This window comes from Eurypyga helias, unplaced genomic scaffold, assembly GCF_000690775.1.
Source record: "Eurypyga helias isolate BGI_N326 unplaced genomic scaffold, ASM69077v1 scaffold46241, whole genome shotgun sequence".
NCBI classification, from domain to species: Eukaryota; Metazoa; Chordata; class Aves; order Eurypygiformes; family Eurypygidae; genus Eurypyga; species Eurypyga helias.
In genome coordinates this window covers 1-16,720 of record NW_010229749.1, presented here as the reverse complement: position 1 = coordinate 16,720, position 16,720 = coordinate 1, and the positions used below count along the sequence as shown (strand labels likewise).

General features: G+C 38.6%; 1 protein-coding gene across 1 annotated transcript; it reads right to left on the bottom strand.

Moving 5' to 3' along the window:
• Window positions 1-981: 981 nt before the first annotated feature.
• LOC104516234 (DNA helicase INO80-like) lies at window positions 982-8,747 on the bottom strand (the record flags this gene model as incomplete). Its single annotated transcript, XM_010160506.1, has 7 exons — window positions 8,563-8,747; window positions 7,184-7,350; window positions 7,020-7,087; window positions 5,456-5,614; window positions 3,589-3,709; window positions 2,081-2,295; window positions 982-1,053 (listed from the first exon to the last, which is right to left on the bottom strand). Coding segments are annotated over exons 1-7 (945 nt in total), but the record flags the coding sequence as incomplete, so codon positions are not given.
• Window positions 8,748-16,720: the final 7,973 nt, after the last annotated feature.

Sequence of the window (16,720 nt, the reverse complement as noted above, 5' to 3'; positions counted from 1 at the left end):
GGAGTTAAACCACGACACACACAGATTTCAAATGATCAAACAAAGTGAAAACAAAAAAAAAGAAGTGGAATTTCAAAACCTCTAAGTCTGCTGCATTAATCACTTGCTAAAATGCAGTTTGTGATACCTCCAAATACAGTAATCACAAGCTGTTTGCCCCGACATCATACAGAAATCCACACTCTTCAAGCTAAGGAAGACCACAGGAGAGAACCCACCTACAGCAGCGTTTCCTAAATATATACATGCAGGACCTGTTTTCTGCATCCCTTACACAGAAAACATCCACTTTCTTGATAAGGTGTATACAGAACGGAAAATTTCCTGTAACATCTTGCCTCTGATGATTCTCAGCCATATACTTGATTACCTTTTCATTAACCATATAAATGAATCAGACACTTGAAAAATGCTCAGAAAGCCATTACCAAGCATTCCTAAAGTAAAGCCTTCTAGGTAGAAACAATGATGCTTCTCAGAGAAGAATCTGATGAGATAATTTCCTTTTGCAATCACTTAAGCAGAAAATTGTTCTATTTTTAAACTCAGTTCCTATATATATTTATGTAAATTAATATATTTAATATTCCAAGAGCCCCTTTGATTTAAACAAGAATGCTTAAACCAGCAAATTCTAGCTAATGGATAGATGGGCAGTTTAAAAGCCAAAGCATACCAAAGTCATTAATTTATTGTATCAAAGATCAGTAAATTAAAAATGTACAAACTAAATCTTACGAAAGCCAAAAAGATCTCATGAAAGAAATTAATGTTGCTCGTTTTATCTGTTGCTTATGAAACGTGCCAAAATGACACATCTGAAAAATGAAAAGCCTTATACTAAATGGCAGATAAGTTTTATACAGTGCTTTCTCCTATACTGCCCTGCTAGTACAGTTGGTATTGTAAGAAACATAAAGAGGTTACAGGTTGCTTATTAAAGGCAGTACAAGTAACAGTATAAAGCTAAACAATCCTCACCTTTTTGCTGTTGGTTAGGAAAAGGTTGCGCGCTGAGGCTTTTTGTTTGTACGCCTGTAAAAGAATACCATCCTAAAATTAGTTAAAGGATAATGGCTTCAAAGAATTTTAAAGATCACTATGCAGCCTTCAGCAGATAAAAGTCCCAACTTCAGCCATGCACACTGTTGCATAATTGGGTACAGGTACTGTATTTTTTATTTTCACTGAACGAGCTTTTCATCCTTAATTACTGAAGGCATACATAAACGCTTCCTTCAGGAGCTGGAATACATGTGAAACACTTCCCTTTTTCAGGATCGTTCCTTTAAATACTACTATTGCAAACCTGGGTTCTCCTATTCCACTGTTATCACTGAAGTAAACACTAAAAATTTCCACTGCTTCCCAAAGATGTTAAGAATTAATGTAGATGCTATGTTCTTCGCGTGATCAAAATCAGTCTCTTGAAAATATCAGGTCTATCACACTGCACATATCCTTTGCCTGGCTTATAAGTTCATAAAGGAAGATATAGTTATCACTCTCATTCAACTTCCTCGAATTGAGAGTCTGTTAACTGTGAACTCCAAAAAGCAGGTTGCAAGGTTCACTCTGGTGACAGAAAACTACCGACCGTGAACCCAGCTTTCTATTTCAAATGTGCCTGAAGCTTGTCCTGTAAACGATACAAACATTTTTCCCTAGACTGTGTCTGAAATAAGTTGCAACAAACACACATGCTACAAAGATTAAAACACTCCTTTCCTGAACTTTATGTAAAACCCCAATGTTGGTTTGCTCTACACTGCTATCCTGTAGGTTAGCAGGAGTACCTGCCAGACTTTACTGTACTACTCATAGAAAAGGGTTGGATAGGCAAATTAAAGCAAATTTAGTGGCAAAGCACTGCATGATCCTCTCAGATTTCACTCATGATACGAAATTTGAACTACGCTTTGCTTACGGATTACAGAATATCAGTTTGGTCGCTAATGACCACCAGAAAAATCAAGTCTTACTTCACTTTGTTTTTCCAAGTGTCAACTCCAGGCTAAGTTAATTTTCTATTTCACTTTCTTGCCATTATCACTGATCAGGTGCCGTTAGCCAAGCTCACCTTTGGCAACTCCTTTTTAACAATGCTAAGCCACACTTTCCGTCGACGTGCATTAAGTTGCTCAATACTCAAATGCTTTTTCTTGGACCCAGGTGGTGGTGTATCATGAGAAAACTTGGCAAAAACTTTGGTCTGGTGATGGTGGCGTCGTGGTGACTCCTCTGAAGACAGCTCTTCCTCCCGTCTCCTCTTTTTCTTCACTTTTTTCAACTTGCCTGCATGGCAACAATGATCATAAAAATAAATTCCTTTTTTCCTATTTTTGGGATACATACAGTCAGGTATCCTTCCTGAGTAAACTATCCTAGTCAATTTACATGCGGAACCAAAGCCAAACTTATCCACGTTTGCCAATTCTGGTACCATCCATTTATCATATTAGATATTGCCTCATCACATTATAATGGAAAGATTTTCCTGTCTGATTGACAGTGTGGTGAAATGCAATTTTTCCACCACGGGAAACATGCCTTAGGAGTTAATAAGTATGCCTGGGACCTGGTGCGATGTTTCTTGCTTTGTGGTAAAATTCTACTTAAAGACATGGAAAGGCAAGGCATTTATAAGTAACATCATTAGCATTTGGTAGGATAAGTCTCAAACCAACTTCTCAGCAGTTGAAACTGATTGGGATGTTATCATGTATAACACAGCAGCTTTCAGAGAAAATTCACACTGGTATCACATATTAAAAATATTATTCTTGAGTATGCAAAATCATGGACGCTGCAAGATTAGTGGAGAAAAAAAAATTACACAGTTGAAGGAACTTGCAGAAATATAGGAAGGAAGGAAGCCCAAAATAGCCCCCTTAAAACACAGCTCAAACTTAAGTACTTGCACTAGAGAGAATTCACCTTACGCTGACAGTTCATAACCTTCTCTTCTTGCTTCCTTACAGATTTACAGCTGGTGCCAGCTCAGTCAAGAAAGGAAACTGTACTTCCTGGCAAACAGGAATCTGAGAAACTCCAGCTGAGTGGCTACAGAAGTAATGCTATTTTAACTCACATTAGACATCAATTCTGAGATCCCTCTGATTTCCAGCAAACACCCGCACTCTCTATAATTTCTTGTTCACTAGGATTACATGCAGGAATACCTGCATCAGCCTCTGGGTAAGTTCTTGTATTTTTCAAGGAACCATCATGTTTTCAAAAAGCTCTTAGTAAATGGACCATGATACACAATGGTATTTATGGATTCCAAAGCAAAGAATAAAGCTATAAGGTACTCACTGTATAACTCTCTCATTCTAGATTCAGAGATTCACAGATAAAATCTAAAACCATGAACTCTCAATTCATATTCCTTTTCTTTTTTCTTTCCTAGCTTTCTAAAAGCCAGAAGATAAAGCACTGTATTTTTTGAAGATTTTTTCTTTGACCGAACTTGGTACTTCCATGCAAAACCCAAAAGTTTTGAACATTTACGCTTATTCACGGGAAATAATGTAGTAAAGAAGTTTAATCACAGCAGCAACACAAGCACAAGGTTAGTGACTTTACCTTTTAATTTTTTCTCTTCTTTAAACTTCCTTTTCTTGGGCCCTAGCACGTGGCGCTGCTGCTCGTAGTAAGGATCATGCGTAGACAGCAGTCCTGCGCTGTAGTACTGATACTGCTGCAACTGAAGTGGATGCAAATGAGCAGAGTAATGGAAAACAGAGACAGCAGGTAAACAAGTTCAGACCTTGATCATAAATAAGAGATCAGAAAACACGCACTTCTCCCTATTTAACACTGTTATCAAGGATCGTACAGTGTCAAAAGTGAAACCACTGCTTCCAGAGGTGGCCTCCAAGTTCTAGACCGGGAGCCAAGCCCACCCAGTTAAGTAAGATGGGAAGAGTGGGCAGTGAAGCTTACCGTTTCAAAACATTCTGCTCTATGTTTTCCACATGGGTGCTGCCCAGGAAGACAGCACATTACATGAAGCAGTCCAGCCATGGACCTTCTATTTTTTTTGCTTGCATTCCCAAATTACATACGTGTTCTGCTTTATCATTCCAAAAGATGTAAATCGATGGGTTTAGATAAAAGGTACTTAAAATATTTCTAGAAAAACAAACAACTTGAGCATTCAGTTTGTCGAGTAAAAATATAGCTGCCTCAGCATTTTCCCCCAAATTACCAAAGAAGTCAGTATATTCCAAGCATTATTCAACTAAAATATTGAAGAACCATACACGTTACATATAAACAGGCAAATTAAAGAAAGTACAGGAGAGAAATTAACTATTTAAAACATATGCATACTATTAAGTTAATAAAAGATCTTTGAAAAGTGACAACATAAACTTTTTTTCACAACATGTTCCCCTCCCCCCATAACTGCCTACTGCTGATCTGTCAAAAGTATTTCCACTGGGCATTATTTCTTAGTAGTCTGGAAATAAATATTTGTGTAAAATCTAACAAAAGCTATGGCCTGTGCAGTTATGTAGCATGTCAAGATGCTAACACAATCTAAGTTGAGAACGTTACAAGTAAACAAAAGAAAGTATTGGACAGATGCCAAGACCTGGGTGGGGAAATACTTAACTCCTCTGGTGAAATTTAAAAAGAACATGAAACAAGAAGACAAGTTTTAATTTTGGACACACCCTCTGATAGCAGAATAAGATGACTTCCTTCATCTGTCTGGTGCCATTCAAAAGGGCAATGAAAATAATTTCTGCAAAAGCCCTTGTAATTTGAAGAAATGTATTATTAGAATCAAAACAGTTGTAGAATTTGGCCTAATATTAAGAAAAATTCAGAAATGCAGCAGATTATTTTATAATAAGAAGAGAAAAAAGAGAATATGAGAAGAAAATCCAAAGTAAGAAATTTTAAAAAAAAAGAGTCAAGTAAACCCCCAAAGAATGACAGAAAACAGCAAGGAAGAAAAACAACTCCCTTTCAAGAAGTTAAACATCACCTTACTACTTGTCACTTCAGTGATGATGCTTTAGGTTTAAATATACAATTCTAGCCTTGAACAGCAGCTACTACCTGTATTAGAATTTAACACACGGCACCTCAGTTTTCATATATATTATCCAAATCTTGCATTCCAGCACCCTGTATTTGCTCCAGTGACTGTGACAGAGCATTGGGGAAGCTATGTATAACGCATGTGCCAGTACTAGCGACATAAATTATTGACAGATTCTCAGCATAAGGCATCAACAGCTTTTCAGTCTGTACGTAATTAGCTAAAGAAGTCCCCTTGTCTGAAACTGATGTTAGCTGCTTCTAGTCTGCCAAACAACAGAATGTCTTCCAGTCCACAAAATATTATGGGTTTTGATAAAAATGTAAAAGCAGTTAAAATAACGCAGTTAAAGGAAAGAACACAAATCAAAGAAATGTACAAAATCCGGATTTTTACCTCTTTGTCTTTGCTATATTTACTTTGATGTAGTTTCTTATATTTGTGTAAACGCAGCATATTATGAAGTTCCTCCCTTGAAAGAGAAAATTCTTCCTCCTCTCTGTCCTCATCACTTGGTGAATCTGTGTCACTGGAATCATCACTCAGAAGGATACTCTAACAAGAATAAATGGAAACTAATTTAATAATCATAAGTCCCATACTGAACTGTTTTTTTTATGCAAAGCATTCTTGAGTCTTTACCCAATAAAGGGCTGCGGGTCTGTCCCAACAATACGTAGCATTTACAAAGTGTCTTCCACCAGAAACACCTTAAACGGAGAAGAGCTTCCTGAGGTACAGTACTTTGTAGCAGTAAAACCCATATACATTTTCTGATTTAGGGGAGGTAGTTTTCTGTTAGTTTGGTGATAGTTAAATCACTTTAGAACCCACTTTGGGGTCTCAGAAAAGCAGCAGTGAGAAAATCCAGGATACCAGTAGGGGCATTTGGTGATGTATGGTTGCAGGTACTTTCCTACCCCCATTTCCAGCTGCATCAACTGCAGCAGATTTGGCTCTTGTCTGACCTCTGGCAACCTGGTTTTGCTAACTAGAGAAGGCTACAATACAATGGAAATGCAAAGATGGCATCAAGCCACCATTCCACTCTCTCATTCCATCCTCACTTGGACCTTGTACTGAGTTCATCTCAGAAACAAATTTTCAGCTGAGTCTCAAATGTCCATTTAATATATTTCATAATAGCTCATTTTAATTTGGACAGTGTACTAAAATTACTTCAAGCTTCTGAATGTAAACTGTGAAATTTAACTAAAACACTGCTACTTACCAAAACTGAAATGCCTGCTGTCCATTTCACTACACGATGAAAATGAAAGCCTCAAATCTACAGAGACTATAATTCCCTTTTGTTCTACCCAAAGTCTAATATAATATTCTTTATCAACTGCCACATACTCTTCTTTCTTTCCGTTTACAAGATGAGAAGCCTCTGAAGAATGTATTTTTTGCTTTGGTAGGTGTTTTTCCTTAATGTAAAAAAAAAATCCCCAAAACCCACATTCCTTTCTTCTTAGCAAGGGACACAAGCTCCAGCTACTTAAAAAAAAGGTGCAACAAGTCAATGTAGAACAAAACTGAAGGATTCATCTGAAGTCCTCTTTTCAGCCCTCTATCACCTCATGCCTCTTTTTCAGTGTGAGATTTTGCATCAATTACATTGCATCACGTGATTTAGAGCAACTCTTAAAACACAACAGTCTAGCTTGGTGAGCTCTCAAAAGTACATTTAAAGTAAAATTAAATGGACTACAGAGATGAGAACAAACTTACTGTGAACTTATGTATTTGGAGGTGGTTATTAGTGATAATTTGTGATAATGCTCTGACCAGTGCTCAACTTATTTTCCTGTTACCATCTGCTTGATTACATGTTTCTATACCATGATCTACATCACATGAGAAGATTAAACACTCACCACTATCTTATCTATAGAGTGTTGACTGGAAATCTACTTACAGATTTCATAACAGCTGCATTTCTTTCCAATATTCTTACCTTCAGCCACTTTCTGCTTTTCTTCAGTTTGGAAAAGTTATACAAGCTCCCTTTTTCAGACTTTGGTTCTGTTTAGCACAAAAATAAAAATAAAGTTCTTAAGAAATAATGCCTTTCCCAGCTCATCCCAAAGAAAGCAGAGATTCAACCTAGTGTATGCCTACCTGGCTGCAGTACTCCATTCAGGGAACGCGCATTCAGCATCCCAGAATTCCCTGCTCCAGAAGACTCCCCAAGCAAAGAGTTTGGAGGTTCTTCCTTAACTTGCATCAGGGGATCCCCAGACTGAGGCAGTAAAGGATTGTCATCCAATCCATCTTCACTTTCATCGCTGCAAGCACATACATAATACGGTGACAATGAAAAGACAGATTCAAAAGTGGAGATAGCCATGCAACTTTCTTACATGTGGCCATTTGTCTAAAGGTTTGAGAAATGAGACAGCTTCAGATGTAATTTTACATATTAGAACTACTGCTGTTAATAATTTCCTGTTAATCTCCCAGCAGAAGTTAATCATCAGACCAGTGTGGCTATGCTATCAACCTGCACCTTCACTCTTTTACTAATTTAAGAAGCATGAACTAAGCAAGAAGCTAGCATCACGTCAAACCAAAGCACAGTACTGCCACCCTCAGCACTACTGTACATTTGGAAAATACAAATCTATACTTTTTCTACTCCTTGTGTCGATCTTGCTACATGTTTGTAAATATACCTGTCATCTATTATCCATACATTTATCAGTTCTGTAACTTTACAATTCCCAAACACTGATGAAATTAAATGTAAATTGTTTTGGGACAGAAACTATCTTGTTGACTCACTTCTCATTACTACAACCTACTTACATCTTACCTACCTACTTACCAACTTACTTACTTACAGCATCTGACAACAGTCTCTGCATTACACTTACGGCTACAGGTGCTCTCCCTGAAAAAATCAACTTAGTACTTGTTCATCCTACTTTTTGCAGACAAAGTTTTGGCCACCCAGCTATGAAAAACAGCTTTAAAACATCACACTAATTTGTACGTGGGCTGGCAACACACTGAATTATCAGTGTACGCTAAGAGAAGCACAGCGCAAAATCTTTAAACGAGAAGAGTATATAATGAACTCTTATAAATGCTGGAGGGGGGCTTTTTACAAGGCCCTTTAGTGACAGGACAAGGGGTAACGAGTTTAAACTGAAAGAAGGTAGATTTAGATTAGATTATCAGGAAGAAATCTTCACGGAGAGGGTGGTGAGGCACTGGCACTGGCTGCCCAGAGAAGCTGTGGATGCCCCGTCCCTGGAAGTGTTCAAGGCCAGGCTGGATGAGGCTTTGAGCAACCTGGTCTAGTGGAAGCTGTCCCTGCCCATGGCAGGGGGGTTGGAACTAGATGGTCTTTGAGGTCCCTTCCAACCCAAACCGTTCTGTGATTCTATGAACAAGTCACCACTAAACCTTTAATATGGTTTAATATGTGAACAATGTAATAAAAATTCTTGTCTTTCCTTGGTATTCCCAACAGAAAATGGAAAAGGTTTGGGTACCTGGATATACTCCTGTTAAAGATGGCAGACGTCTGTCGTAAAAACTGATCCAGTTGCAGAGCTTTCTCCAGATACTGCAGATAAAGAGGTTTTGCCAGCTCTGAGCAGCTGTCATCCTCCCTAGCACCCAGCTCTGAGGCCATAGAACAAACTTCTCATGCACAGGTGCCTCTGAACACACAGCTGTTAAAAAGAAACAAGTCATCATCACCACCACCTTGGAAAGGAATGAACTCAGACAGCAGGTAAAACTGCACGCAACACCGAATGCTAACAACTCGCCAAACACATAACCGAGGTAGTTTTGGGCAAAAAGCTTAGGTTACAGTTAATAGGTATATTAAAGAAACAAACAAACAGAAATTTGCACTGAACTTTCCACCCCAATATTGCCATTGCCAAAAACCAGATCCTTCGTTTTCTGGTTTATGACTTCATGGATGCCGTTTGATAGGAATAAGCTCTGCACTGACCTCGTAAGGTAATCCAGGTGGTGACATAGAATTGCAAAGTACAACGCAGCCAGCCCTTGAACATCTAAAGTAAACTTTCCTCACTGTTAAAGATAACATGTTTAACTCTGAACAGAGGGTAGCTGTCTATCATGAAAGTTGAATGAAAGCAATTGAATTATTAGTCTTAAGTGGAATCATACACATAAACCTACTCCAAAAAGGAAGAACTACTGAAAACATTGTTCTTCTGTTGTTTTTACCATTCAGCTCATTACTGTAGTCTACAGAATACTTGCAAGACTTTTCCTTTACCTGAAAGCAATGCTGCTACTCACAGCATTCAGAACATAGCTGTTACCTGTTGACAAACAAGCTACAAATAATCCACTCAAAATGCTACCATTCTAAAAATTCAACTGCTACCTTCATTAAAGAAAAAGAAGAACATAATTAAGCAATTTATTGCATGCTTTTTGTATTTGCTAATTAATAACGTACTCTAGCTTTGTGGTTTTTTCAACCAGTAAAAATAGCTTGCCTGATTGTCATTTATGTTCTAGGGATTTTAGATTCTTAAAAAACAAACACATCTCCCCTGCAATATTTGAGTAATACATACTTTACAAACAAAGCTATCAGAAGATTTTGTTGCTCTGACAACTGTAGTTTCATTTTCCTTCAACTTCAAAGGATGTCATAACAGCTGTTACAGTAATAGCTCCGTCAACTGGAATTTTATTTTTCTTCAATTACAAAAGATGCCATCATTGCCATAATAATAGTGAGAAAGGTCATTTAAAATTATTTCCAAAGTTTCACAGTTGTTACTGTATAAACAAAATGCTGTCAATACCCTAAAAATGCTTCTGCTTCTGATGGAGGACAAAACCAAAACCAGCCAGCTTTTGAAAAACTTAGATTAATTGTTCTTCTGAAGGATTCTTCCTGTTTCTATCACTTCTTAAAAATACTACAAAATCTGAAGCAAACTTCACATGAATTTACTGTAAAACATTTTACATTTGTTCAATTATTAAATTGGTAATGACTAAATCGCTTTAAGGTTACAAATTGGAAACACAGATTGAGCATATGGTCTTCAAATTGTTCTCTCTCCACGTATGCAGCCTGAAAACCAGCATCTAACTTTTTCCAATCTTTTAACCTCAACTATTACAGAACAGATTCAGAAGTTACAAAAAACTTGAAATTAATGTCTATGGCTGAACAGGAGCAAATTTTGGTTTTTCTTACCAAGCACCTAGCTTTGAGTTAACATCTTTACCCACACAGAATAAACAGCGTGGCAGAAATTGTTAAGTCAGGATAAATAACAGCCTTAATTTTAAAGTTATTTTTAGACTGAAGCCATCTAGGTTCAGCTTTCTACATGCCAGATCTTTGTACACCTGACAGCAATGTAATGATTGACCTCTGTTACCAAATACCCATTTCCAGCAGAGGTTAACAGACAGAACAAAGCACCTGAAAGCTTTCCCTATGACAGGGATATTAAGATTCATGTTTTCCAAGAAACTTTCATCTACAAATGTCAGACTGCTTAAAAGCCATCTGAAAAAAAAACCAACACTCTAAATTCAAAAACTGTCTTCCAAGAGACAGGGCCATGAAGAGAGTAGAGATATGAGAAAAGGAAACATGAAACTTCTCTCTGATGGAAGAAATCATTCAGGAGGAGATAGAAAAGGACACCAAGAAGGTGAAAGTAATTTTCTTTCAGACCACCAATAAAAATGATGCATTTATAGGAACAAGATTCAAATCCTACTATCACACCAGAAAAAGCACAGCGACCCCTTTCACCACTCCATTTCAAAATGTATCCGCCAACAACAGCATGCGTCGTGTGAACGTGCTATTATTTCACTTTCTTGGCCAAAATGTCACCTTCAACCACTGTTTAATGATTTTGCTCAGAACCACAAGGCACCTTTCACCTGTCTGCTTTCTGCAGAAAACCTCCTTCCCAAAACTCAACATTTGGTAGCACTGCCTGTCCTCGAGGCACTGCGGAAAATGTGTCCCAAAGGGCACAAAGCACATGGGACTTCATTTGGATTCACTGCCCCCAAGGAAGCTGACAAACCAAATGTGCTCTTTTGCACCCCAATGAGCCTTGCCCTCACAAAACAACACAAGCTTGACAGCAAAATAAAGGGAAAGAATTAAGATAGATTTGAGGTCAAGTTTTTAATGGCAGGAGAGCAAACAGGCCAGAGGCAAAGCAAACACAATCATATTTCTGATCTAAAATGAGTAACTGGATGCTTTTCTAGCTGCCCAGACACCCTTGCTTAAGTGCTGGTCTACGTGGATCCACCAGACTGCTCAGTGCCTCGCCTCTGCACAGGCAATGGTGCTCACCTGGCCCCACGCTTGGACAGCTTAGGAGATAACCCAGCAGAAGACTATTTCTTTACTTGCAAGATATAAATGACCCTATGAAAAGAAGATGCTCTCAGATGTGTTTAGTAATTAGAAAACTAAGAATTTTCTCAGGAGTGGCTAACTGCTACTGCAGAGTTCCCAGGCAAATCTGAACGCGAATGAGAATACCCTCTGTCTGCAACGACTACACTAACTGCAGAGAGTAGGTTCCATTTTTTCATATTTGAACACATTAATCCCCTTACTATGATCGCTATGCTCAGTGTGCACACTAAACATGTATACATGCTAAGTGTCTGTCTCGTCTGTACTTTTTTCAGACACCTATGTTCTTAAGTATTACTTCCCAGATCAGGAAAACTTAAATTTCTGCATTTAAGAAAATCCTCCTTGTGCTGACTTAGTGTAAGTATTCTACATTCCACCTGTAGAAAAAGACAAGGTTGTGTCTGTCTTCTTATTTTAATTGTCTCAAGAGGCTCCTGCACACACAAAGTTAATTACTCTCATCCTCAAAACAGCTACTCCTCTGTATCCGACCTACCGAAAAAACAAACACAGGAGAGCTTAACAATATTCTTATATGTATTAACAATGCTCAAAACAAATTTAGTAAGTGTTACACAGACATATTGAATAGAGAATAGCTCAGCCACCGAATTCATGCTTGCACTTATTTATATGCTAACAGTCACACTGTGCTTCTCTGCTAATCAAAGAAAAATATGGGAAGCTAATTGATAGATCCCCTTCTTTATTATGATTTTTTTTTTTTTGTTCCCATACAAGGTTTTAAAAACCAAAGATTTCCAATGGCAAAAACTGCTTGAATATTGAAGACAGAAGATGGGAACCAGTGAGAGGCACGCAACAGCCTGATCCACTACAGGAGTTAACCATGTTCAGGACATCAACTTCACATCGTTTCAGTGGATTTACACGGTGATGACATTCTTCCACTTTTCCTCACCATTTTTGATACAAATGTATCACTTTGCCCACTCAGTTTAAGGAATACTGCAGAAATGCAGATTTTTGAAATGTTTTCATTACTGATAGTAACATTTTGGTAAATATTCATGTTACATTTGGTAAAATGACTGGATGCTGCAGAATAATCCTTCTGCCATCACTTTCTTAGTAATACACGCTGATCTGATGTTAAATTTCAGTATCAAATTCGGTAGTTACTTGCCTTCTCTCTTCCTCTTCCCTAGAGTTGTAACAGTTTAGAAAAATCGGCATTTGGAAATAAATAGCTGCTGCACATCCTGGCTGGCACGGTGAATCCTCTAACATTCTTACTCTATTAGAAGCTCACACTGAAACCCTTTAATTGTATCATGTGGCCCTTTCAATTATTAAAGGCAAAAGACCACAAGCAGGATCTGAGTTCAGTGATATATACAGAAACTTCATACAAATAACCTTCATAATCATATATTTTTTAAAGATCTAAGTTCAGTTCTGAAGAAGCCTTCCTTATCCTGTTTTAAATCACAAGTAGTTCAAACGTTAATGTAGGTGTGGAGTTTCTTCACTCACTCTGTATTTTCAAGTCTGCCCATTACAACATCCAATGAGTAAGTAAACACCCAGAACTGGAGAAGAATCCTCCAAAGATGTCCTCAGAGAGCAGAGTTATGTTTTATACTAAGGTTTCTAAGTTTTACACTGACCAACCCAACAGCAGAAACACCATGCTCAGGAAACAGCTTAGCATTAAAAGTAGATTCTCCCAGTTTAAACAAATACCCGCTGGCTGTCTCTGAATGAAGTCCCACAAGTTTTTGCTAGCAATACCAATTTAAAGCAGGAGCACAAGTTTGGCACTTGTGCCTCGCTGCAAGCTACAAAGGAGTTGCTTTGTACGGCTGTTGGAAACAGTCCTTCTTCCTCCAGGAGTTTCTTAAGTTTCCTTTGGTGGGGGGACCCCATTAGTTGCTGACATCGCTACACCTCAGGTAAGTAAACATCACAGGAAGTAGCGATAACCATGCTGCCGGCCAAGGGCACAAACACAAGCTGCCAGCGAGGTGTAAGGTCCAACACCGCAGCTAACCCACAGCACCCCTTCTTAGCCTGTGACAAATGCAAGGCAAATCGGGGAGGCAAAGCAGATTCACTCTCGCCTGCCGCACACCAAGTGCATGTGTATGAAGTGTTACAGTCTGCAGGTGAGCACGCTTACTCGTTCCAATATTTCAGCCCAAAAAAACACTTTCTTACCTCTCTCCTGTCCAACCGGTTGGTGTAAGGACACTGACAAACATTCAAGCAGACAAAAACTTGAAAACTCTGTTGACACATGGCAAGTATGTATTCCTCGTATTCCTATTTACAGCATTGAGAGTTTTATCCATAAAGCAGGATTAAAAACTGGGAGCAAGAATACAGCCTTCTATGCTATTTTAGTTCCTCCACAATTCTAGCAGTTTTCAGGTTTTTTCCACACATGGTATTTTCATGCTTTGCATTTTGACACCAACGTATCATGAGAGATCTTCCTAACTGCTAGGTACACCCTAGATACTTCTCTTTCTTGAAGACATTCACAACCAAGACACACAACTCTAATCAGACTAGCAAAATACCATAAGGATTTCCTGTAGTAACATCTCCAGCATAACCCCTGACATAAACATACACATCCACATGGAAGATTAAGTCAAGATCTATATGAAAAACTTACGTTAGTACAGTAATATCAGGTATATTTTTGTGAGATTTCTTTACAAGCACATAATCTCTAGTACAGGCAATTGTGCTGCCATAAAAAGCTTCTAGCGGTATTTTGCTTGGAGATTACACACTCTTCTCTCCCTTCTCACATTTAGCTTGCTCTGCTAAATGCATAGTTACACCGACAACTATCTCCCAGAGTACACTATATGCCAGATCTTAAAGCAAAACACAGTTCCCATATAAACTTCTTATGGCAGCGCCTTAAATATAATTTTGATACATAAGAGATTATGGCTTTTAAAAAGCAGATAGGAGGATATTTCATATGAACCTAAAGCTCTTGGTCTCCACTGAACTCAAATTGAATGATTAAGACATGTACATACAACTCAAGTGTGAGTTCACACCATTTCAGATTGAAACTAAACAAACAAACAAAAAAGAAAAAGCTATTTTAATTGCTTTTCTCAGTCATGAAATTTAGTTAAAACTAGACACTGTCCTATATGCAATACTTTGCTGTTTTGCTTTTGTGGTAAGGTTTAATATTGTTTTCTGAGGAATGAGACAGTGTTTCATTCATCTCTGCTCCACCTCTTAATTGCTTTTAAATACAGAGAAGAGCCAGCGGGACAGTGTCTCTGAATTTTCTAATTGCCAAAATAAGTCACAGATAGGCCTATATATATATATATATTTTTTTTTTTTTAAAGCTATACAGCTCTACAAAAAAATTATCGGAAGCATATACACAAGGGAATGACAGAATACCTTAAAACCAAAACCAAACACAAAAAATGGCATATGACAGCTCTGCTTCCATGTTTAAACTTGCAGAAAGATGATCAGCAGAAAAACAAACCTAATAATTTAATTCTTTAATTAGAGTAAGCCTTGTCCCCAAAGGGCAGTTAAGAGTATTGTGCTGGTTGTAGCTGGGATAATTTTCCTCACAGGAACCAGTATGAGGCTGTGTCTTGGTTGTAGGGAGAAGAATATTGGTAACACAGCAATGTTTTTAGCTGTTGCCAAGCAATGTTTGTATCAACGCAAGGATTTTTTCAGTTTCTCATACTGCCCCTGTGTTCCCAACTCCTTCTTTACAAGAGCCTGGGAGAGGACACAGCCAGGACAGCTGACCCAAACTGACCAAAGGGACATTGCATGCCATCAAATGTCATGCTCACTATAAGCTGGGGGAATTGGCCAGGAAAGGAATCGCCACTTGGAGACTGGCTGAGCGTCGGTTCGCCAGTGGTGAGCAGGTTTATCATTTTGTTTTTCTTTCCTTTTTTCTTGATTTTGTTTTCCTTCCCTTTTTCCTTGTTTTAATTACCTATTAGTAGTAGTAGTAGTAGTAGTATAATTATTTTATTTAACTTACTTTCAATTATTAAACTGTTCTTATCTCAACCCACACGCTCTCTTATCTTTTTCCTCCAATTCTTTCCCCCATCCTCCATGGGGAGGGGGGAGGTGAGCAAGTGCCTGTGTGGTGGTTGGTTGCTGGCTGGGCTTAAACCATGACACGTATTTACGGAGACCTCTGACGATGCATCCATACTCTCTGCACTACATAACAGCACCAACTGCTACCCTCACAGTGTTGCTTGAGTCCTCTCTGCACACAAAATGGAAACTGCATGGATGTTCTCAGTTTTGCTTGGTTTTTACTCCACCCCAAACCACGAAAAGGGAACTGTGTCCAAGAAAGCTCTAACAGGACAATTTTCTTCTTGCCATCTAAAACAACCCCTAGCATGTAATTTTGCTTGTCAAGTAGCATGGTTATTACAGAATTTACAGCTTATTATGTTATACCTAAACGGAACAAAACTTGCGTATTTGAACAGTCTAGAAATGCAAGGCAGTATTTTAAGCAACTTTAACAACATATGTGTGAGAGACGGACTAGAAGTGAATTACAGGGAACATCCTTAAACACTGGGAAAAGGTTCAAACTACAGTCCTATTTCCTATGCTTTTCCCTCCCTATTTTACCAACCTCTGGCTGTCAGAATGCACTCATACATACACATTAAAGGAATGACAACACAAATCCATCATTTCTGAATTAAGAAGAGGTGTGTTGGTTGCATACGTGCGGATCTGATGTGCCGTACAAAACCGTACAGTAGATCTGTTCATATGAGGAAAAAAAAAATTCTAATAATGCACATAAAGGCATCTCGCTCTAAAAAGGTTAACTGGACTCGCACCTTTTTCTACGCATAAAGACACTGTTTATTACCGTTTACAACACTGCGGAGAAGGAAACTTGCCACACAAGATCAGCGACAAGATACCAAACGAACGTATCATGCTGAAGAGTAAGAATCACAGCAGACATTGTATTGGGCTACAGGTTTGCAGTGAAAGGGGATTAGATTTCACACCACAGCTTGCAAGAGGTATTTGCTAGTGTATGTGTTCACCGGTGCAACCCGAACACTGAACGATGCTTTAGGGGCACCTCGTGGGCGCTTTTCACCAACGGCACCAGCCTGGCACGCGACACCGTCCTGCGGCTGCCCGCCGGGGCTCCTTGCAAGCCCAGGCCCTCCCAGAGCCAGGCACTGCCAGGAAGGAGCTCGCCCCGAGAAGCCTGC